Source organism: Onychostruthus taczanowskii, unplaced genomic scaffold, assembly GCF_017590055.1.
Source record: "Onychostruthus taczanowskii isolate IOZ18803 unplaced genomic scaffold, ASM1759005v1 scaffold31, whole genome shotgun sequence".
Taxonomy (NCBI): domain Eukaryota; kingdom Metazoa; phylum Chordata; class Aves; order Passeriformes; family Passeridae; genus Onychostruthus; species Onychostruthus taczanowskii.
Window position 1 is genome coordinate 2,915,175 of NW_024500461.1, and position 25,489 is coordinate 2,940,663.

A 25,489-nucleotide genomic window follows, 5' to 3' on the forward strand; every position below is an offset into this window, starting at 1 on the left:
TTCATTTATAGCGTCTAGGTTTTTTTCTAGTTATGATTCTGATTTTATTTATAATGTAAGAAAATATTATTATTACTTCTAGGTCCTGTTATAATAGTAAGATAATTATATCAGGCTGGTAATAATGATATAATTACCATTACATATAAGTAATTGCTCCTTACCGTTACTTGTATGTAATGATAATATTATTATCACCCTGATGATAATCATGCTTATTTAATGTATGTTGTTTCTCCAAGACTTGAAATTTGTGCTGTAGCATTTAAAATAGCAAAGTTGTTTGCTAAACGTATGCTTAATCATATTTACTAACAGTTATTCTCCTATGAATTCAAGAGATGAAAAGCATTGTCAATAAGCCGCAAATAAAATAAATAAATAATAATTTAAAAAAAAAACAAATAAAAAGCATGAATAAAATAGTAAGGCTGTGACTCTTGGGCTCTTGAATTTTTTTTTCTTCTTTAATTTTTTATATTGACTCTTCAGGTCTGATAGAAGACATTAAAATGTATTTACCACCTGATATTTAGAGATTATGTGTGACAACTGGTACATACATAATCAGGAAATGATACATGCATCCAAAATGTCAATTTTTCATGTATTTATTAATGATTTATGAAAAGCATCTGGTAAGCATTCCATTGTTGTTTCTCTAATTTATATTAGTCTTAAATAACCATCTCGTTTCTATTTAGCTTCCAAGACTGGAAAATCATGTTCTCTTAAGAGAACTATATTTGGATGACAATAGTATTTCTTCTATGAGAATGCTTTCTTTGTATTGGTTGCCTCTGTTGCAGATTCTTTTGCTTTCTCAAAATAGGTAAGTAGGAAACATTCTTCCTCTTACAGAACTGATCCAAAGGAATTTACTAACATAATGCTTGTCTGAAAAGTATAATTCTCAGTATGGTTGAAATTTCACTATCTTTTTGGGATATTCTTTAAAAGTAAAAATATGTGGTTGGCATGTAATTACACTGGCTACCTCTATCTAAGAAAATTTGAAACAGCATTAACTATGTAAATTAATTTTTTTCTCTTGGATATTATGTGAAAATAATTCTTGAGCATTGTGTCATTATTAAAACCATGGTGGGTTTCTTTCTTTCTTTAGCAATTGTTTCTAGAGTATGTCTGTCAAACTTCATATTTCACAGCTAGCTTATTCAAAACAGACTTTGAAGGCTAAGTTAAGGGCAAGTACTAGAGTTAGTAAGGCCAAATAAGAATGTTTTTTATTTTACATACATGTGTTAATACCCTCCAAAACAAGTATATTTGCTTTAATTTTTCACTCTTATGGTTCTGTTTAAAAGGTATAAAATAAAGGAGAATCGAGATAAGCAGCATAAAACTGAATCATGCATTCAAGTACTCTGTAATTAGTTTTCTGTTTGCTTTCTAAAATAATCTATACATCTTTAGAGGTAGAATAACCTGGATTAAACCTGGTAGATATCCTGGATTAAAAATCTTATTTTCCCCCCCCCACCTTTTCTCTATTTAAATTCTGCTAAAAAAGATATGAAACATTTATTACACTTTACAATATGTTAATAGGAAAATTAATGTTTAATTAATATCCATTATTTTTCTACAATGTGATCATTTTGTTCTGAATAAGACTGACCTCAGCTTAACAAACAGAATACTAGATACCATATATGGAAATGCACTCTCAACTATTTACTTCACTCCCCTGTTAGTGAATAGATGTTTTTAAAGGGTGATTCATCTGCCATTTATAGCTGCTTGCTTTGAGACTAATCATAGCCTAAAAGTGCCTGTTCATCTTCATTGACCAGTTAAAAAATCAGAATGGCCACCTCACGTGTAGGTGTCTACATCTGAACAGAAGAATCCCATCCTACGTGACATTTAGTTCAGCACAGACAATTGTGTCTGGGAGCCTGTGGGAAAAAGGATGTGTAAGACTGAGTCCTGTTATTATAAGCAATGTCATTCATGGAAATTGAATATTATTTAAGTATATACAGCCTATATTTTTATATAACTTTTCTGGTTGTTTTCATAACATCTCTAGTGAAGTACTATTCATGGAGACTCTTGGATGTAAATAAAATATCTACAGAATATAATCTCAAGTTCCTGATCAGGCTTCTAGGGTTTGGGATTGTTTTGTTCCCTTATTAATTCTTCTAGAGTTTGGAGAAAGTGCTTCCTACCTGTGATTAAGTAAGAGCATTATATGTTAAATGTTAGATTTTGAGTCACACTGCTTGATTTAATTCTTGTTTTTAGTTCTTTTTGGTCCTTGTCCTCTTTTTAGCTTCTTTGTGGATAATGTGGCTCTCTACTCTTGTAGTTTCCTCTTCTTCCTCCAGTGTAGCTATCCTGCATGTTATAAAGTGTTTGCAAAACTCCTTGAAATTCTCACATGCTTGCTAGGACTTGAGCTATCCCTGAGACCACAGTCTCGGGGATAGCTCAAATTAAACCTCTGGATTTAGATTATGCTGGACTGGCCATGTAGATGTACTTGCCTATCCCATCATCTTAGAGTTTTCAAAGTCCATTGTAGAAATTCCTCTGGTTTTCCAGTAGCCAAGCAGAGATGCAGTGTTTGATGTGCTGGGTTCCTTTTGCTGGGCTGTGAGAAAGGACATATTTTTGCATTAACAGACTGGATGTGCTGAAAATAAGTATACATCTTGCCCCCAAACAATTCCCCTTCTTTCTGTGATGTATCTATAGCTTATGTGAAATCTTTGTGACAAACAGGACAAGATAGCCTTAAATCCATATTAAAAGCCTCAAAATTCCTGGCATTTCAGTAGCCTGCTCTGTTACACTCACTTTATGTACACTTATAAGCAGCTCCATATGTGTGTGCTATAGCATAAGTAACTCGATGTTCTATAGCAACAGCAAATGTAATGGAGTAAGCTGTTGAAAGAAAAGCTGTTTCTTTACTTTTATCCTACAGCCAGTGCAATTTTGTGAATTTTTTCCAAGTGTGCACTGAGTGCCATTTCCTCTTTACTGATTGCAGGAAGCCAATATAATGATAATGCTATGAATCTGTATTCTTTCTGAAAGTGAAGTACTGTGAAAAGACAATTCTTACACTAATTTACAGGACATTTTTATTCCTGAAATGCTTTGTCTGCATCATAAACCAGAAATTATCAAAGGTAAAACTCCAAAAATTATTTGGTTTAAATTGTTTTAAACCTACAGACTGACAAGCAACTAAAACAGGAAGTGATTAACTCCTTCAAATAGAAAAAAGACAGCTATTTCATCACTGCTGTTTTTATTAAGTGTTTTATTGTGGCTTTTATACACAAACCATATTCTTGATCAATGCGCAGTTGACCAAAGACAATGATGAATATCCTCTTGACGTGGTTTCTGCAGAGCTGGGACTATGAAGATCTGTGCTCTGTTTTATAGTAGCTGAGGACACAACTGTCAAGTTAGTTTAAAAAAGGGACAAATTATTTTTTCTTCTGTTGTGGATAAGCACTTAGGTATAGGAGAAAACAGCCTTGTCCTTGTGTAAAATTAATAAATTTTTAATATGTGTTCAGAGTTCATGTGGCGTTTATATTTACATGTAATCCCATTTAATTATGCAATTTACTAGTTAATGTCTTTTTCATTTAAAAGTTTTACAGTGAGATGCTAAACATGCTGTTCCGGTACCATTTTTTTTAACTTCAAAATGGACAAAATCCCTCCTAACATTTATGTTGTAATGTGGTGTTAGTAAGACAAAGTTCTTTACCTTGCTGTTGCTTGCTTTTCACTAAGATAACCTAAGTGAGAGATAAAAATTTAATATTTACAAAAATGCAGTCATCTGCAAAAGTTCCTTTTTATTTTGGGAAAATGGTTTGGCCCAAATCAAATTTGTTGTGAACATGTTGCTCCCATGTCTTTGCATCTAGGTGCATATTATTCCTAAAAAGCTTATATTAGAAATGCTAAAAAGTTGGTTAAGTTCTTTCTTAGCATGCATTGTTCTCTCAATTTAAAAATATATGGTATCTGTGTTTTTAACTGAGCTTCTCAGATATGAGAGTTGAGCTCCTTGCAAGCCATGATGTTTTGAAAATTTGACCACCAAATCTAAATGTCATTGGATGTTGAAATAAGTCATTCATGAAAAAAGCTATACCAATATATAGTGGTTTTCTCCATCCCATCCTTACCATTCTAGATTTTTTAAAATAATTTTCAGTAATTCTTTGCTGGTGATAGGTTTATCTCTAAGTATGTGGCATCACGGATAATGTACTTGAAGTACTGTCTACTAGAGTATTCCAGAAGCAAAGTGGCTACCTGACAGATTTCCTATAGTCTGTTTATTTGCTGTTTATAAATACAGTGATTATTGCAAACTGAACTGTCTTTAATTTAAGGAATAAAAAAGCAATCTGGTCTTTACCTAAAGATCTAGATTATGATAAATTTATTTTAGTTATTTTGCCCTACTTCCTGCTAACTGCCTATTAACATCAGTGCTAATTTTTCTGGGGAAAAGCAGTTGCACAGCAGGATTTAGACCATCCTGATCAGTAACTGCTATTCATGTTCAGAAACACAGTCTTTAGTTTCTGTGATGCATCCTTGCAACTATTCTTAAACCTTGTTTTCTGATATGGCCACATAAGCTACATAAACTCTATCTCTGACCGTTCTGCTAGCGCCTTAAATGGGACCAGAAAAAGGAAGCTATAGCTTGCTTTTTTGTGAATATCTTTTACTTTTGTGTCTTCTTTGTAATTTATATCTCTCTTATGCCCAGGGCTAATGTGACAAGGTCAAGTAGTATTAAGTTTTCAGTAATGTCCTTTGTCTTTCTGGTTTGAATTTTCTTAGGAAAAAAATTAACAAAGAATGTCGGTAAAGGGAAAGCTATAGAATGACCGAGAAATGTTTTAACTCTCATAATGCCAACGGCAGGCAAGGACAGTCCAGTAGACAATTTCTAATTCACCACAGCATATCTGATAAAGATATAGAGAACTCATTATAAATAAAAACTCTGCATTATCTTTTGTTCCTTATGCGTTTGTTTTCTGAATATATGAATCTATAGTCATGAATTTTTGATTTTTGCAGCCATACTATAATGCCAGTAATATCTATGATGATATTTGCTACAAATATTAAATATACTTATGTATTATTGACCGATGATGAGAAACTAAAATGCTGAAATTTGTATTACTATATATACAGATCTACATATAAGGCTTAGTGCTTTATAGAGTCAATACTTGTTCTTAGTTGTTTGATTCCATGGAAAGCTCCCATAGCACGAAGGAAGTAGAACTAAATAGGGTTAGAACCAGGACAATTTTACAATGTAGTTTGAGAAAGAAATGGAAGTACAGTGGCACGTACTCAGTTGTCTTTGCATCTGTTTCTCTGAATTTACTCTTAAAATATTATGTTGTCATATAGAAATACTTTTCAACTGAATGTGGAAACGATTTTTTTTTTTCTGCTTTGAATTTGGTTGTATTTTCAAGGAGATTAAATAATCTATAAGCAACATTTAGTTAATAATTAGTGCACCAGACTAAAATTCAGCTCTGCCTTTCAGTTGTAAAGCCTGTGCTTGAAACACAGCGTAGTCATACCTTTCAGCAACAAAGATGCATTTTTGTCCCTCAATAATTTTGAGTACATTTCATTTTTTTTGTAGGGTCATATTTCTGACAAAAAGAATTCTGATTTATACCTTTCAAAGGCACTACACCCTCAGAAAATGCTATTTTCAGTGAAAATTAGTAGTCAAAAACTGACCACATACAGTGCCATTTCTGTTACCATTCTCCTGTTATACTAGGGCCTTGCCATTGCAGGGATGAAACATGTTACCTACATGTGTATTTCTTTAAAAAATATATAGCTGGTGTACCATGTGCTTAAACATTCTAGTTGTAGTTGATAATTGGGATTCTTTGCATCTTGATTTTTACTTTTTCATGCCTCTTTCATATTCAATATAAACTAAGATAAACTTTAGTCTGAAAGTTAATATTTGACAATAGCCTGGCAGCTGAAAAAAACATTCAACATTCATTCTTGCATCAACAAAAGTTTGAAAGCAAAGAAATAACACTGAGCCTTAATCCTTTAGTAGTAGCTATAGCACACATCTTACAGCCCCAATCCTTTAGTATAGATGAATGTCAGTTTCTTTACATTACTCTTCAATACTGCAAACAAGAATTCGTCCTGTCTGTAGTACTGCAGTCTGCAGCCTGCAGTAGATTTGCTGCATTATTGCTCAAGAAAAGCTCTGATAATCCAAGAGCAATTCCATAACCAATTCCATAACTGTCTCAGGAATCAGCACCTATTTGACACAATCTGACAGAAGTAGTAAGATAGAGATGAAGCACTAAAAATATATTACAGGATAGTGCAGCCTTGACCTATTGAAAAAGACATCCATGGCAATGGCTGTGCTAGTTTTAGGATTTAGGAAGTAATGTGCTGATTGGAGGAGAGAAACAACCTGATAAGAAGTATGAGAAATGAGGAAAGAGGAAAGAAGCCAAGCAAATTTTATTTTTTCTCCAGAACTAGGATCTTCTGTTGGTACCATTCTAGTTATGGTGCCTAAAGAAAAGCCAGATGAGTTGTGTAAATTTTATAAGACTTCAGATATTCAGCACTAAATGCAGGGAGCGGAATGAAATATTTATCAGATAAAAAAGCATTGATGAGAAAGTATTAAAAAATGAGGTGCTGAGAAAACTAAGAAATATTTTTGGGTTAAAATTTCAGTAGTTAGTCCTAGCACCTTGGATAGATAAATGGGCATTTTCTTATATAAATAAGTAAATTATCATACCTGCAAAAGATTCTGGTGCCTTTCTGTTTATGAACTGCTGTTTACATTTAATTTTTAAAATATCTTTTGTGTTTCGTTCTTAGATTAACTGACCTTGTGCCTTTAAATTCATTTGTATTTTTGGAAAAGCTAGATATCAAAAATAACTGCTTGTCAGGTGAGTTATCTTAAAAAAAAAGAAACCCATTCTAATAAGAACTTCTTAGTTGAATTTTAAACTGATTTGAATGTGATTGTCCCCATGTATTTATAAGACACATTTATGTGGAAAATATACAAATTTTTTCCAAACATGAATGTTATAGATAATAATTAAAACTACACTGTATAGATAGCAGTCTTGCTTTTAGGACTGCATGATGTTGGTACATTTTACTTCCATGTAAGAATTTATGGGAAATAAGATGGTTCTGCGTTCTGACATATTTCAGTTTCTTTCTACTGTACTACAGATCTTAAAGATGTCCATACATGGTTTAGTGGCTGTCATAAACTGAAGGAGTTGTCATTGAGTGGGAATCCTCTTCTCCAAGAAAAGAACTGGAGGTAGGAAAAATACTTTAATTTGCTAAATCAAAAAATCAAAATCAGACAACAGATTGTTTATGTATCTTAGTTAAATAGCAGAAGCATTCCCACATATAGTCTGAAGAGTCTCGCTGCTGTGACAGGTTCACATTGCACATAACTAGTGAAGGGGTAGTGTCTGTTAGAAGAAAAAGTCAGGATGAATGTTTGGTTTTTCCTCAGTAGTTGAAAATCAGCCTTTTTTATACTTCTTCAAATTCCTTGTCTCTGCATCAAAAATGTATAACACTTATAATTATGAAAGAGATGTAAGAGTAATACTGTCATTTGCCCTTCTTTATTGCCTGGAATAATGATATGAAAAGTTAAAGAGCTAGTCCTGGAGATTATATGTCTCTATATAAAAAATGAGTAGGGTAGAAAAGAAACTTGACATACAAAATGATATGCAGTTACCATGATTCCTGAAATGAGTAGTTATATAGTTTTGTAAACCGTAGGAGTAAAATTGCAAATGAATAAGGGTTTTTTTGTATAATTTCTTTGCATATTAGACATAGTACTTGAGGTGTGGCCTCACTAGTGCCAAGTACAGGGGTATGATCACTGTCCTAATCCTGCTGACCACACTAAAACCTAAAAAGACAAAACCACCCTTACATTTATCTTCCATTTCACAATTATTGTACTAATTTAAGATTACTAATCAAAAGAAAAAACTCAACTATTTCAAGCTTTTAGTGAGAAGTGTTTGAGTAGTTTAAAAGATAGCTGTGCAAGTACATTCTTGATTGGTTTGATTTTTTAATGAACAGACTTATTTGCACCCTATGGTTCCTGCAGGTAATTTCATTCATAAAATTCTGTGACTGTGACAATGTTTTAAATTTCCATTTCTATTGTTTGAATTCCCACTCTTTTACAAAACTAAGTGTTATTTCACTTCTAACCTAGAGGGAAAAGCTTTCTGAATTTCAATTTAGCTATGAGAACTGACACTTTAGGTTGCTTAAACCAATAGAGCTTTTATGATTAGACAAGAGATTAATTTGTCTAAAGGATTTAAAGTATGGGATACTATGAAATATGGATTTGCTGAATACAGCATTGACTGTAACTTCAGACAATGTGTTCCAGTGAACTTTACATAACCCCTTGATACCAACAAAGGAATTAGTTGTAAAATTTCCCAATCGGTTTCATACTTTCATGTCCAGCCAGCGATAACACCAACAAAAGTGAAGTAGTAAGAAATCTCTTTCTAAAAATTAAACCCTGAGATCAGTCTGAGCACTCCTAGGGGAATGTGTTTCAATGCTGTAATGATTAATAGAGCCTCTTAAGTGACAGAATATTCACCAGGAAGTTTTCACTAAATGAAATATTGACTCAGCCCTTCACCAGGAGAAACCCATCTGGAAAAATGAGTGTTGAGATCCCACAGCTCTAAGAGACAGAACTTCCATCACTGATAAACTTTGATATGTCACTGTTTTGGTGTATTGCTGTTCAACATCAGCTTTGGTAATTTCTCTCTGCGTGTTCAGGAGCTGTTGCTCTAAACCCATAATTTTATTCCAAACATACTTGAGATGGCCTTAGCCTTCATTAATGGGCAGTAGAGAAGGAAAGTTTTCTATTTGCAAAAACTGATGTTCTATTCTGTTATTTGGAATGTTATAACTTTCTCTGTTTTTAAATTTAGATTTTCTCTGATTTTAAACTTAGTGTATGCTGTCTGAGCTCAGTAGTAATTCTTTACCTTCACAGGGAATAGTCAGGCTGTTCCAAAATTTTGAAAACAATACTATCTTTTTCAGTAAGGAAAAGGGGATTCAGGGGGATTTACAGCCTACAATTAGTATTCTTTCAAGAGTTCATGTTACTTAAAACTGAGTTAAGGAAAATATTGAGAGTTGATATAATTTTGCAGTCTTCAGCTTTGGTCTGGTACAAGAAATATGTGAAACAAGACTGCAGTACCAACTCACATCTATTGGTAACATAAATGAAACCTCACTGATGATACATTTTTAATTTTTTTTTTTTTGGTTTGGTAAGTTTCTTGTACATATTTTTTGTTACATCAGTTACAGGTGTCATTTTTCTAGCAAGGAAATTTCATCTTTGCTCTCATTCCTTTCCCTGACCCAAATTCAGTATTTTTTTTCCCTGTCAGGCATACCGAATAGCCTGTCAGTATATGTGGTATATGTGAATGATAAAGCAAGTAGAATCAGCAAGATTTAGTACTTTGTGCAGTTCTAAAATTTAAGTTTTGTGATGTGTCAACAAAATCAGACTGTATCTTAATCCTGTGACTTAGTTTGCTGTGTTGCCTACTAATCAAATGAATTACAGGTGCCTGTGCACAAATGTGCCAAATTTTCCCATGAAGGTTTGTGTAGGTAACATTCTTGCTCTAGTGATTTGAGACTGGTGCCACTGTCTTTCTTGATGTCAGTATTTCAGCAGTGTTCATTATACTCATGAGGTATTAAGAAGTCTTGCTCTGTTCTGTGTTTTATTCTTTATATTATTCTTTAGTTTAAGTATAAATTCTTAATATGTTAACATATGAAATAAGGACAAATACATGCAAACATTTAGAGGACTATCTTCATGTTCTATATTTGTTATATGATTTTTATCAACAAAATGGGTGTTTTAGCGTAAGGATTTTTTTAAAATCTAATTAATATTTTTTTTTTCCTAAGGTCTTCCATGTTGGAGGTCCTTCCTAGTTTACAGTTGCTTGATGGTGAAATCTTAATCCATCATAATTTACCCACATCTGAAAAAATCAAAACATCAGAATTGGGAACTTTTCTGGAGCTTTGTCAAGTTCAAATTGAAGAAAATATTCAACTGAGAAAAAAGGCTGCTGAATTGGAGTACGTATTCATGTGAATATAAATTGCATTCAGAAAAACTTTTTTATGTATTGTTATTGAAGTTCTTGTTGGTGTATGAATTTTATTTAGGGTTTTTCTGCCTGGAAATGTGTTAGGATAAGAAAGAGATTAGAATCATTGACTTCAGAGCAAAGTTTGCTTTAGACAGCTATTAAATTAGGAGGGCCTTGAGTTTTGTTTCTTTAAGTTTGAGAAAACAGGTGTCTCAAAACCTGCAGTTAGTAGTATGAATTCATACACACAGCATAGTTCAGTGCTATGCAGGAATTGTAGCTGAAATCCTGAAAGCTGAATAATCATATTAACATGATTTGCAACTTTAATTTAATCAAGTCTAATTTGGCTGTTGGTACAATATACTCTATTTTTATTTCTGAATTTGTTTTCCATGTGTATGTAATTCACATTCTAAATAATTGCGAAAGTTTTGACTGCTTTTCTCTTAACGTAGTGAATTAGATGGATCTGTTTACAGATGTTTAATTTTGTCATACTTGCTACCTTTATCACTATTACCATGGTTAGTTGTCCAGTAACTTCAGTTTAGACCATGCAGGTGGTAATTTATCACTTACATATGCTATGTTTTAATTTTTTGTAATATCTAAATATCTCAAACTTCTCATTTCTATACTTTGTAATATTGCATGGTTTTTTTCTTTCATAGTTCCTTTTCATTTCCTAGAAGGTTCATGAAATCCTTATAGTCCTTTGAATATCCAATTTATGTTTTAATTTTTGGAAAAGTAGTCTTCTTGATTCTGTCAGGTACTGAACATTAGCCCAGAGCAGATGAAGCATATGCTGTTTTACATTGTTTTAGTTTAAACTTTGCCTTGCATACTTTGGTTGTTTAGGAAAAGTATGCACTGTTTTTTTCAGAATCTGGCTATTTTGTATTTGCATGTAAGCCTGTATATCCGTGGTATCTTGTTACTAGCTAGCAGTTTATTACATTGTTGTATTATTGCTTAGTAAAGCTGCAATAAAATCTTCATAGCTCAGAATCAGATTAACTTGAAAGGAGCTTTGTATTAAGAATTAAATTGAAATTAGTTGGGAGAAATTATATAGTGCATTTTTCCATGACAGATGTAATGTGTGTTTCCTAAAAGTCATATGTTCCTCCATTAAACCATCAAGATGTGTCTTCTCCACTTCTGTGATTTTTGGCTTCTGGTTTGCAGGTGGGAAGCTGATATTTCCTAATCTATTTACCATCCTGAAGTAGTGTTCTCTCCTTCCTTTTTCATAAAAGAAAATAAAGGTCTCCTTTTCTATGATTGAGAAAATTTTTCCATATCTGATATTTAGATATTTCATCATTATCCTTTTGCAGGAAAAAAAAAGCCAGTTTATAATTAGGATATGGCTTGTGAGCAAACTGTAGTAATCTAAGCACCTAAATCTAACTTTCATATACATTTCTGCAGGATGGTACAAAATGAGAGGGAAAGATGATATTTCTAAAACTTAATTTTTTTATTCTACCTGAATGGACATAAGAAAAATAAGGAACATGTTGGGTCATCATACTCAGACCATCCATTAATTATGAACAGTATGAGGCTCACACTACTTTCTGGAAGGTGACTTGTACTTCTGACGTCTTTTATCAAAGGCTGGGAGCAGGAGATGGAGTGCACACTTACTGTGCTTGCAGGCCACAAGTCTTCACGGGCACCACAAGTCTTCCCCTTGTTGAGAGAAGGGCTACCAGTCAGACACAGGCCAGATGGGAAGACAGGTCACCAGGAATCTTGTAAATTCAACAAGGACAAGTGCACAGTTCTTTACCTAGGAAGGAGGTAAAGAAAGGAGCCCTTCTGCCCACTCCCAGGCTACTTGCTGAGTGGAAGAGAGAAGGCCTTGTCTCTGTCCAAGCACTGTTCAGCAAAACATCAGTGTTTTAGCAATACAGTTTTGGTCAAACAAATCTAAACAACAGCATTATATGGGCAACTATAATGGGAATTAATTCATTCCAGACAGAGACAGTACAACTGGACGTAAGGAAGAGCCTTTTCAGGGTGGAACAGTGATGAATTGCAATAGGCTGCCCAGAGTGGTTGTGCAGTCTTGTTCTTGGAGATTTCGAAGACCTGGCTGGATGAAAACCTGAGCAGGCTGGTCTGCTTTGAGAGCTAAGCCAACTTTGAAGCAGAAGGTTGAAACAGAGACCTGAACCTGAGGTTCCTTCAGTTGAGAATTTTTCTATTATTCTATGTAAGTTTTGAAAGAGAAGTGTTTGAAAGAGCCTGCAGATGTTTGAGAAGAACAGTAGTGGAAAGAGATGATTGTGTAAACGTCTCTTCTTTCCTGAATGTATGGTTTGGGTGGAGGGAGGGCAGGGAGTGCAGAGGGAGAGTTGTGGATTTTTTAAGCTTTTGAGAATTCATTTGTGATCCTTTAAATCCCTAAATGTGACATGATTAAAACATTTCGTATAAAATTTGGTCTTAAAATTAATTTCTTGTGTGTTAAAACCGTCTATCTTTTATTTTGACTGAAGTAAAATTTATGGATGACTTGAAAACTATTGCAAACTGCAGTTCATAAAAAGAACTCTAAACAACTTGTTTGTATATAAGCCTTAGTGGCATAGCTATTATATGTACATATTGCAATACTTTGACTGAATTAATGTTGCTAAACAACAGGCCAACAACAGAGCAAACTTCTGTCTGTTTCACATCTTGCTAAGTTACGAGCCCCTGTAGGTGCGACCTCAAGTATGTAAGCTGCCAGAAGTAATCACTGCTGGTTTCCCTAATCTGTTTCATACACCAATGCTGCCCAGTTAAATTCTCTGTGCTGTTTCTTCCCAAAACTTCTCTGTTGTTGCCATGCTTAAGAATAAAACTGACTTTAAAATTTAATTTCTCTATTACACTAAATGTTTTCTGTCACATAACCTTTAGATGATTTGTAATCGTGTACAAAAATATGATACCTCTGCAGCAGCAATTTGTTTTCAGCCATCAGATGTGCAGTTGTCTGGCTAGTGGAACTTGAACTTTATAAATACTGTATGTATTTCACAGTGAAAATGACAGGAATTTCATAAATGGTGTTGCAAGGAGAGGCTATGTCAACAGTGACCTGTTTCATGTTTGTAAGGGACTTTGGTAAACTGCAGTTGAACATAAGTAATGATGCTTGTAGAAGTTTCCCTAAAGACATTAGATTTTACCTCAAACTGTTGCAAATAAAAGCTCACGTAAATTGAGGTATACTATTTGAAAATTCCATGTATTATAATTCTGAAAGTCACAGTAGGGGAAAACATTATATTAAGCAAGGTTTTAACTAGCACACACTAGCATACAAAGGGGTAGAATATTAATTATTATTTAACTACAAGGGCCAGGAGAAAACTACCATTCCTGATCAGAACTGGCTTCTTTTTCCCAAGCCTGTCCTTTTTGCCTCTTAGAGATTTGTTCTACTGACTTTTCCAGACTTACTGTTTCATTCTGACAAAATTATGCTCTTTGAATAACCAGGCAGCCATTGCAGGTATGATTGCGGTAGAAAATTCTATACAAAATGTGTTAGCTCTACAAGCAAGCCTCTGCCACCACTTTAAATTTCATAAGTAGTGACATTTTGGCTGATTTAAACTCCACTGGAAGGCCTTTAGCATTAATAATTTGTCATTTTCTGTACCTGTTAAGTCAGCCTGTGCATGGATCCTTACATATCCTAGGTGCAACCAATGGGGTTTATTCCTTCCCTTCTCTACTCCTCCGTTGCCAGACACTGCATGGGAATTGAGCATGTTTTGGTCTGAATTAACCAGGATAGCAATGGATAGTCTTTGTGAGGTGGTGTGAGGATTTGAAGTTGTAAGAGTCCTTAATAAATGCCTAATTTAAGCTTCCAAATAGATTAAAATCTGATTCTAATGCTTTTGTCTTTCCTCAAAGTCCTGGAAAATGCTAGCACAAATAAAAAATCTGGTAAAAAAAAAAAAAAAAAAAAAAAAAAAAATTAAAAAAAAAAAGCTACAAGTATTTTTTTGCTCTTAACATTTTTTTTTTCTTTTTGTGAAAATAATATCTTCGTCTTTAGTATCGAGTTCAGTAGTTTAGCACATTTGTACAGTACTGCAAGATTCAACCCCTTGTTCTTCTGGCTTATTGCCCCTTTCTCCCACTGCAAAAGCAGTAGTTATGCTTTGTGGTTATGTTAAAATTTGCATATGGCATAAATCATTTCACTTGTTATGATCAAAATAAAGCCTGGCAGCAACTGAACATGAGGGAATGTGCTGGTCAAAGCTGAAAGCCATAAAAATTTTGCTGTTGCAAGGCTACCATATTTATCTGTATTTCATTGCATGCTAAGCAGCCAGACACTACGGATACTGGTGCTTCCATAGGATAATTCCTTTTCTTGTTTTGTCTGGATGCCAATTTATGCTTAAAACCATGGTCAGATCTTAACCAAGCAGCAATTCCAGGTTAAGTGTGACCAATAACAGTGGAAAAGGTCTGAAAGGCAAACAATGAATTTACATTAATTGAAAAGGAAATATTGTGACATCAAAAGTCTTAATATTGTCATATTTCTTAGTTTGTCTTCTGTCTTCCTTTGTATGTTCTTTTTTTTTTTCCCATTAAAGATGTGAACCATTCCTGCATATTTTCCATTACAGCAGCTCCCTTTGTGTGGTTTGAATAAGCAATCTTTAGGGACACTTCTCTAGTATCAAGAGTGCAATGCAGTTGAGACGCTGAGAAAGTTGCAGTGTGTTGATAGGATGTTGATATATCCCTGTTGTCTGAAGGGAGCCACCAAGGTGGCACTCAGGCCCCATCGTGACCTTTGATGTCTGTGCGCTGGAGCTTTGCCTTGGCAGGAGAACCTCAAACACACCACTCCACTTCACTGCACATCAGTCTCTGAGATATCACTTCAGCTTCCTTTGTAGTTTCTTTAAACTTGAACTATTATGACTGAAAAAGCTAAACTGAAAAGCTACTGATACAGAGGGCAGCCTAAAAATCCTGTAAGACCAAAGTATAGTTGTGGATTGCCAGGGAAGGTATGGGAGAGGCTACATGCCCACAAAGACAAGATGGTATTTTGCATCCACTGCTTGGAAAAACTGCCCAAAAAGCAGCCTCTATAAAAAACTGACACATGATCCCTGGTGACCACAAAATCATTCCCTGCCTAAATTTTCACTTCCTCAATCCTTCCATTTCTTCTTGACGTATTCATAGCCACTGGAAGGATGAAACAGCTGCTTGAAATACCCCTGCACCTGTCAAAGGAGAGGATTCACTGTTAGAGTGGTTTGTCTTTCTGTCTTTCTGATTTTTTTTGACAATGAACAAGAACACTCAGGATTAAGATTATAATAGGATTTTTTTTCACTCAATATGTAAAACATTCTGGGGTTTTCTGCAATATTTAAATTTTAATAAACAAATAAACGAAAAAAATATAGCAAAGGAGAGAAGAAAAAAAAACAGGTGGGAATGGATTTTTTCCATTTTTTCCTTTATTTTTTTTTTTGTCTTCTCACCATATTATTTTATATAGAAATTTGGTAATGACCGTGTACCAGACTTTTTTTTTAAATACTTTAACTAATTCAATATATTTAAGTAGATAATTTAATTAATGCTTTATTTTCTTTTAATGTAATCATTATCCTTACTATGTAGCATGTTAGATCCTTAAACAAATTTATAGATTGGTTTAAATATTTTTAGGACTTGTATGTGTGGAATTAATGGGAGTAGGAGTAATATTTTGTAGTGGACAATCAAATGTACACAGTGAGTTGTGTGTTTAAGCTGGGTGGACCAATTTACCCATTCAGATTTTGTCCAATAGCACTGAAGTTGCACTAGCAGTGGAAAAGTTGGAATCCTTTTACTCTTATAGGGTCTGATTCATTATGTTCTTAAAAATCTAAAATGTTCTTAGTTGAACTTCACTGAGGATATAGTTTTAATGGTATAGTCCCTAGAACTTTATAAAAATTTCACCTTTCCAGAATGATGAACAGGAAGGAAATTTCTGTTATTCTAACTATAGTTGTAGGACCTAATTTTTCCATACTAACAAGAAAATTGGTCTTATTTCTACTTTTTCTCTTGGACTGCTGACCTAGAATTGACTTCATACTCCTCTGAAATGAACACCAGATTACAGATCTCTGCATGTACCTATACTATTAAAGGAAAATGTTTTCATGATCCCGGAACTACCTGCTACCTAATAAAATGAACACCATCCAAAGTACAGACAGCCATCTGAATCTCTAACAATTAGTTCATATTTACTCTTACTTATCCTCATCATTTAGACAGTGTAATACAAAGAACTAATGAGTGCCAGACTTCTTAGATTACTGTTGCTTCAGTCTAGCACTTTCCCTTATATTGATAAAAAGATCTGTACTTAGAAGTTTGTCTTCTTGAATTTTCTTAAAGACTTTGTAGTTTGTTGGTTTGAATCTAAGTTTGGGTTTTGTTGCTTTAGTTCTTATCTAAATTTTAATATTGTTATTTTTATATGAGCTTTCATAGTTGCCAGGTAAGATTGGATTGTTAAGGCAAATCTTGCCTCATATCTTCCAGAAATTTGGGCTTCACATGCCACTAACCACACAGAAAGTTAATAGTGAAATGCATGGTGTAATGGCTATTTTAAAAAGATTGAACACTTTCTCTTTTAGGAAAACTCTGAGTAAAAGAAGAAATATGTGTGATTATAATTTAAATATGTCCAAAAAAAGATAAAATTTGTTAGGATTCGTAATTACTGAAACTGGATTTCCAATCGCAGTAATTGCTATTTGCTGTAAGGCTATGGAAATGTAAGAACACTTGAAAATACAAGCTATTTTAGAAATAATAGAGGGAATTTTTTTTAAAGCATTCTAACAGATATGTAATTTTTTTGCCTTTTTTTTTTTTTCAGAATTACCTCTTCTGTTGATTCTGTAGTGGGACAATGCTGGTATTTTAATCAGTTGATGAAACTTAGTATTAAACATCGATATGTACATGAGTACGGTGAGCTAAGCATTACTGACAGAGATGGACCAGAAGCACGTCAAAATCATTTAAAGCAAACATCCACTGGCTGCCTACAGGAAAATAACCTCTTTATCATGGGTGTGACAGAAAATAAACAGGTCTTGTTGGATCCTTCCAAAAGACGGATTACTACTGATGATATTCAGGCCACATTCATTAACTCCTCCATACCTGTGCAACAGAAGGAAAATAGAGGAGATCAGAGAGTGAAGCAGAAGAGCACTGAATCTTGTATTAATTACAGTGGGGAGAGCAAAGGCAACAATAACATGTCAGGCCAACTCACATGTCAACAGTCAGTGATAGTAGCAAGTGATATGGGAAGAAATCTCCAGCACTTTGAGAATGACACAGGGAGGTAAGAGAGGTGTCAGGTTGCTTTCAAATCAATTATGTAGATAGACAATAGGAGTGAGGATTTTTTGTTTAAAACAGAGGCACAGAACTTGTAAAATAATATTTTTAAGCTTATTAGACAATAAAGAGTTATATTCAGGTGTTGCACACTAGGCTTTCATATTAACAATTAGCAATCCTTTGTGGTATTGTCCCAGTTGGTATATTAGGATATAGGTACTTCAAATAACGTCAAGACCAGTTCAATGACACATACAGAGTTAGGAATGCAAATGACAAATGTTTTGCAGAAACTTTGGAGGAAATTAACTAGAAACTAATGTAAGGTTTTTGCCAAAATTATTCATCAGACATTCAAGATTAATCTGTGTAAACTTTACAGTCAGTACCATTTAGAAGGCAAGAAGAAAAAATGCTTAAATCTACCATCCTAATCCCTTGATTCTGGCCAGTCTTCTGCTGTTGTGATGATTGAAGAACTAATGGCCTGCCCTGCTTTTGGTACTTCTCCAACGTGCTTTAACCTGCTTATTAAAAGTAGAGGCAGGGATGAGAGACCAGTTCAACTTGTTATGTGTCCCTAGATTTTCTCCAGCATGAAACAGACTGGTTTGTTACCTCTTTGGAATGTGTTTGCTGCTGATTTGTGTAGTTCTGGATGTACAGACAAGGGAAACAGAACCTGATGTTTTTGCAGCAAATCTTCAAGAATTGAATTAAAATTTCATAAGAATTCAGTTTCAAAAACAGGTATCTTGAGAACAGTATGAAAAGCAAGCATGGTAGGTGTGCTTTTTTGAGCTGTGTAGGCTTATGGTAAATAGGAAGCTGCTTAGTAGGTACTTAAGGCACTAATAATTTGTCATAAAATTTATGATTAAGGAAGACAATGCAATTCATTATCATCTCTCAGCAAGCTGAAAGCAAGAATACATTAGTCTATTGCATGAGATGAATACTGCAAAAAAATTTTTGAAATAGTTCATTTAGTTTTTTGGTAATGTTTTGAATGAATTCTGGAAGTGTTTTTTGGTGAGTCCTCTTCAAAACAGAATACAAACCATTTTTTTTATTAGTCTTGACCTCTGAAGCGTGATTTTTTTTCCTGACTACTAGTCCTCTATTTAAATAGATGCACCACATAAGGAAAGGAATTATGTAAAGACTGGAAATTTAGATGTCTCTTCTTTAATACACTATCCAATTGAAATGAGTATTTTGTGGAGAAAACAATTCCAAGATAGTAAAGATAGTAAAGTCTTAAGGCAGAGCTAACATTATATTTTTTCTCCATCAGTATGAATTAGTTGAACAAGATTTAGAAATTGAAATCACTGAACAGGTCTAAATAGTCTGTACTTAGTTCTTGTTAAAAAATGAGCAAATTAGAAAATTTACATATATAACCAGTGGTCAGAAGTCTTAATGGGTAAAAGCAGGGAAAAGATGAAATTGCACTTTCTCTGTTTTTCCTGTCTGCTCCACTGAAAATACCTGTCTCATTCAGTTTTCAGTATTTATCCCTCTTTCATGCTCGGTGTTGTTTTTTGGGTTTTTTGGTTTGTTTTTTTGTTTTTTTTTTTTTGTTTGTTTGGGGTTTTTTTGGGGTTTTTTTTTTTTTTTTGTTTGGTTGGTTGGTTGGTTGGTTTGGGTTTTGGGGGTTTTTTTTTTGGTTTGGGGGGGTTTGGGGGGTTTTTGGGGTTTTTTTTTGGTTTTTTGGGGTTTTTTTTTTTTTTTTTTTTCCTTTTTATTTTTTTGGTATAGTCAGATGGTCAGTGGAAATAAGGAGACCCCTCCAGTAGTTTATTCAGTTATTGTTACACCACTTTTGCTCCTAATCCTTCCTTTGAGTATTCTTCCTCTACTGTGATTATTCATGGAATAGAGCTCAGTAGAGATTAGTTCTTAGATAATTGGATTCAGAAGTTAGTGATACGAATATCCTTCAGTGAACATATATATATCACATCTTGACTGTAGTAGCACAACTTTTCATTTGTCTCAAAGCACAATGCTATGTTTTATGGTTCAAGTTTGGCAGATATGATAATCTAGTTGTATTGTTGTGGCTATGTGAGTCATAAATGTATTCATTTCTCCATTAGGCTACATATGGAAGCATCCTCAATCCAGTCCTTTTGGCAGCAGTACCATGCTCAGAGGAAAAATGACTGCAGTAAAACAGAGAATCATCAGTTTGTAGAAGCTTTGAGACAGAAACATGAAGCTGCCACAGTAATCCAGGTTGGTTTATGATATTTTCTTATTTCTAAGTTTAATAACAAACAAAAATCTTCTGTGTAATTGTCATTTTCTATCTGGTTCTGCTTATTACCTTAATAAGTTTCATAATTAAACATTTTTGTTTTATTTAAGCAGCGTACCCTTGGTGTTTCTGAAACAGATATATCTTTATGAAAAGCTTTATAGAAACATACTTTCCCTTTATAGAAAAATGTTTTCCCTTTTTTCACCAAGTATTTCCCTGAATTATTTTTACTTGATATAATTCTAGTATTATACTTAAGAGATACTGTGCCCATGTTCTTACTGGGCCTGTGTATGCTATGAAGCTGATGGATGCTGTGTAACTCGTGTTGTGTATGTTATCAATGTGACTAAATAATCTTCCTGTCTCTTCTATCCTACCTATCAATTTCTTTCCTTCTCTTCCCATCTCCAAAACCCAGGATTGCTTTATCCATATTGGGAACAGACCATGGCCTGGGCTGTCCTATGGTAGATACTGAGCTAATAACAGTTAAACAGAATGGGTTACAACGGGCAAGGGTTGAAGTCCACACCTTGACTCTGTTTAGCTTGGTAACCAGTATTTGCTTGCCAAGTTGACAAGGTTCATGGGGTTATTTCCTACATTTTGAAACAAGTCAACTCCGTTGATTTTATATTTCAAGCTAACTTGGAAACATTCCATAGAGTGAGTCTTATATACAAATTTCAAAAGTGACAAAGTGATTTAGATGCCAAAATTTGTTATTGGAGTATAATGTATAGCTAGCATATTAGCAATTGATTTCCGTAAACTTACTTAATATTTTTGAACTTACTTATGTATTTGACCTCTACTATATATTAAAGTGGTGCATTTAACAAATCTATATTGTGATTAGCATGTGCATCCTTTCATTTGTTTCAAACATAGTAATTCCCAAAGAGAGTGTGAAAATTAATGTGATCTATTATTTATCTTCTGTGTATATTACAGATTCTTAGATCTGTCATACATGCATCCTTACATCCACCTTTTGTAAATAAAATTTTAGTCTGTTTAGCCTCTTTTCACATTTCTCTGTAATTCTCTTCATCTTCTTGCTTCTCTCTGAACCTTTGCCATGATCTGTTACAATCTTTCTTAAAGAAGCAACAAGAACTGAATTCCATAAGCAGATACAGAATGAATTTGTACAGTAAGAAAGTTTTTATTTTGTTTCTTAAAAACTACTACATGTAATTTTTCTCTTTGATCATGACTGAACACTGACCTGGTGCTTTCATAGATCTCTGTTAGCAGCTACTTCAAAATTTAGCTTTCTGCATATATAATTAGGATTGCTTTTCTCCTTTGAATCTGTAAAAGATAATTACCTTTGTTGAATGAAATATATTTGTCATTTGTTCATTCAGTAATATCAGGACATTTTATTTAAATGCTTATAAAGGTCTGTAGAAAAATAACAACAATGAAATTATAACAAAGCAGTTCTAAAACTTTTAATAATTTTATAATTATCAGAAAATATGTGTGTAAAATAGTAACATTTTAAGTAATTTATGGGGTTAGACAGACTTTTTCTAAAAATTAATAATCTTAGTGTAAAACCAGATTAGGGGACTTACCCTTCCTATTTTAGTGCCTTCACTGCAGAGCCATTAAAGGTGTACAACACCACTTCTTTTATGACAGTGAGAATATTTTGCATGGTCTTTTAAACACTTGGGGCATCGTGAATTCAAATGATGTCAAATACTGATGTGGGGGGAAGTTGCCATCTTGTACACAGTTTTCTTAATTCCATCTCATTGTGATCTCTGAAGTGTTTTTGCTGGACATGGTTCTATGCTTGGCATGTGTTCCAAACACCTTTCCTAGTTTTCTAGCACTTTAATTCCTAATGTGCTCCTTTTTCTTAGAGATGATTATGCTTGCTGGTAATATTTTATTTAAGTAATATTTCAATATTTTATTTATTGGTAATATGGTAATATTTTATTTATTAAAGATCTTAGTTAAGAGAGAGTAACTGACCTAGGTCAATTACATGAGATGTCTCCAAGAATTGCTACTTGTAAACCATAGGACATTTACTACATCTGTATTTTTATTCTCTTAATTTGATTGTTGGCACTCAGGTTTTTCTTGTGTAAGGTTTCCTTTCAGTTTTTAATAGTCCCTGAAGTAATTCTCATATAATTAATTGGTTGACCCAGGTTTGTAGTTGAGGGAGTTGCAGGATTCCTTTCTGCTTACTTGGGGAGAGCCTCTTGAGTACTCTAAGCTTTAGACATATGCTGGCATTTAATTTGTCTTGTAGTTTTAAATGTCACATAAAGTTCAAAAAACAGATCATTGAGCTATTAAACAAAGGCCCAAGATGTTTTATCTTCCTAATGGGATAACATAGAGAATCTGGGTTTGGGTTTGATCTATGACTATGTATAACATGCTTTAAATTTTTTGTTTAGGCATCTTGGAAGGGTTTTCTTTTGCGAAAGAAACTGGCCAGTGCTCTTGCAGATGTTAAAAGTGATGAATTGGAAGATGAATATGAAGAAATTAATGTAGATGCCTTCACGTTTTCTGAAGTAAGCACAGCAATTAGCATAAAGTCTTCACTATTCTTCTTAAGCATTCATGTAGGTGTTGGAAATAAAAATAATGGAAAGTACTACCAAGGCTAGAATTAACACATTGGATGTCCAGAAATAAAGAAGCATTTCTTATTTATAGCTCATTTAAATGTACTTGTCTTGGATTAACTGCTTCCTGTTCTTTGAGATGCTCTGGTACTTAGTCTGCTATTAATGTCACACCCACCGTAGAATGCCTTATATTTTTACAGCTGAAGGGCAATCAAATGAGAATAAGGAAACAGTTTCTTTTGTTCCAAAATGCTTATCTTTTTAGTACTTCAGTAACAAATTATAATTTCAGTAATATTTTTATGTGTATTTTGTTCATTTTCATTATAGAATGAGATCAATTTAGAAAATAACTGCAGCACTGAATGTCAGCTATATTCCAGTAAAAAGAACATATCCCCAAAGCAAAAGGTGAAGCAGGCTTATTATCTTATGTGTAGTGTGCTAAAAAGATCAGAGGTTTAAATACAGTAATAAATTATGAAGAGACATATGGTTAAATCAGAAAAAATAAAAACAAACCCCACACTTAGCAGCTCTATTATGCCAAATCACCAGAAATTATTACTAGTTATTTTTACAAGTTATATAGAGGTAGAAATGCTTTTTCAGTTTCAGAAGGATTGAAATTGGATGAGAAGTTTCCATTCTAAAAAATAAAAGTGGGCTCCAGAGGAATTTGAGGAATAACGTAACATTCAAAAATGAATTTAGCTATACTTAGGTAAAAAATAAAAAATGTCTATGAGATCAATATTGCCATTCAGTAAACAAGAAAAAGAATTTTTAAAGAAGTATTTTATTTATAGCCTTAAAATACAATCTATATGGGAAGTTCTAGACACAGTATGCATATTATTTAGTAAGGAGCTGTTGATGAGTCACCTATGTACTTGTCTGGAGAACTGCTTTCTCTAATTGTTCACATTCATTGGCTGCCTTTTTTTTTTTTCCAATGGTTTCAGGTAAAGCAAAGAAAACTAACAGCAATGTGGCCTTTTGAGACCCAAGAGGATATAACTAAGATTTTTCTCATGAACCCTTGTCTCTGAATGTGCTTATTCAGGTGCTGTGTCTTCGCAAGAGCCATTTATCAATATTCCATTGTAATGTTGCAGAGGAGATTGATGCAGTAGCCCTGCTAGTGGCAGGACTAGGTCCCATTTATAATTAGATGTTTGTCTGGATCATGGAGTTATGAAACCAAGTATGCAGTTGGTTGGTGCAGTGCAGTTTACAGTTGATCAGTCTTTGGTCATCTGATACCAGGCTTCTTTTACCAACTCCTCCCCACAGAAAATAACTGGGCTTTCTATGAAATTATTACCAACGAGTTGATGACTTAGGGTATTTTTTTCTCCTTTTTAGCAAACATTTTAAGGTACATTTTCAGAATTACTGCTTTATTTAAGGGCATGAAAAGGTTTGAGGCAGAAGTTACAAGAATCATTTGGTAGACGGGAAATGTCTGTGTGTAAACATAGAGATCTGGCTTAAATTTTAGGATTTTTTTATTTTAATTTGAAATACATATACAAAACGGTTTCATTAGTTGATGTTCTCTGATCCCTGGCTTCTTTCTAAAATAATAAAAAGCAGAACATTGAAGGTTTTATTTCTTCACACAGGAAGGAAGTATCTGTTCGTATATTATGGAAGGAAAATATCGTGTTTTGAATTACTCAGCCAGTAGGCCAGAATTTTACACGCAGTAATTCAGTTGAGCCATTCATGTTTCTCTCTGTCTGGCCCAAATAGCCCTGTCATGTTTGGTTTTGGGGTTTTTTAATTGCTTTACTGAAAACTACACAGACAATTCCATCTTTCTGTCAACAAGACAATTGCATTTGGGCAGGTGTTCCTGAGGCCAGGGAGAAAAGGAAGGGATAGAGAAGGCAGGAGAAAGAAGCCTGGCTGATTTCAGAGCGATTTGTACTGTATCACCCTCTGCTGTTGCCACACATTTATGTATTTATTTATTTTTTCCCCAAATTATTATTGAGTTTATCAGTAATGAAATAAAACATGGATTTAGGGAGAAATTCTCGGGAAGTATTTACATTGAGATGATGACAGGTGAACCACGAGCTGACATTTTAATTTGCACAGCAGGCTCAAAGGCTGAACTGTGGACTGATGTCAATTAAGTTACTCAAGCCCTTACCTTCTTGTGATGAAAAATATAACAACATCTGTTTTCTACAGAGCAGTGTATATGATAAATTTACAGTGTATATGTCTTTTTTAGTGAGTGAATATTTCAGTGTTCAACATTGATGAATTATACCCTGCAATATTTATCATGTTTTTTCTTTTTTTTTTTTCCAAATGTATATGTTGCCTGTGTTGAAAAGTTGATTTTAGGAATGTGTGGCATAACTATACTAGGCATGTAGTATAGGCATCTGCTCTGCCTAGCCCAGACGACTTACTTGGTACTAGGTTGTCTGTTTCCATGTGTCTGTAGTTGTTTCATTCTATGCAGCTGGGTAATACCAAATCATGTGGACTTCCTACTTCTGGAGAAACAAGCAGCAGAAACTTGGAACAGTCTATACTTCCTATTCCTTCCTTTCTGGTCTCAGTGTTTTATAGCAAAGTGCTGAAGCAGAGCCAAGGAATGACACATGGTATCAGTGGCTATCTGTTGTGTCTCAAACAAGTGTGTGGGGAGGAGTACATATTGCTGGGCTAAGAGATCTCATATGCTAGGGTTTGAAGGAAGAGAAAAATATTTGGATACCATTTTGTACTGCAGATTTCAGTGTTGTATAGGGTGAGGGAAATGAGAGAGAAGGGCAGAAAAACCTTTCCTTATTGGAAACTGATACAAATGTCTTAAATCTTGTTTAAGAGCTTTTTGAATAGTTCAATATTTTGTGTTGTGGTGGTTTAGG

The 25,489-nt window shown here is 33.9% G+C and overlaps 1 protein-coding gene across 1 annotated transcript in view; it reads left to right on the plus strand.

Moving 5' to 3' along the window:
- LRRIQ1 (leucine rich repeats and IQ motif containing 1) overlaps positions 1-25,489 on the plus strand; it is a 102,447-nt gene that overhangs the window by 14,430 nt on the left and 62,528 nt on the right. Inside the window, exons 11-17 of the mRNA XM_041409860.1 lie at positions 705-832; positions 6,934-7,007; positions 7,303-7,396; positions 10,096-10,272; positions 17,236-17,712; positions 19,817-19,955; positions 22,416-22,535. Coding sequence (XP_041265794.1) covers positions 705-832; positions 6,934-7,007; positions 7,303-7,396; positions 10,096-10,272; positions 17,236-17,712; positions 19,817-19,955; positions 22,416-22,535 — 1,209 coding nt within the window. The remainder of the gene's footprint in view (positions 1-704; positions 833-6,933; positions 7,008-7,302; positions 7,397-10,095; positions 10,273-17,235; positions 17,713-19,816; positions 19,956-22,415; positions 22,536-25,489) is intronic.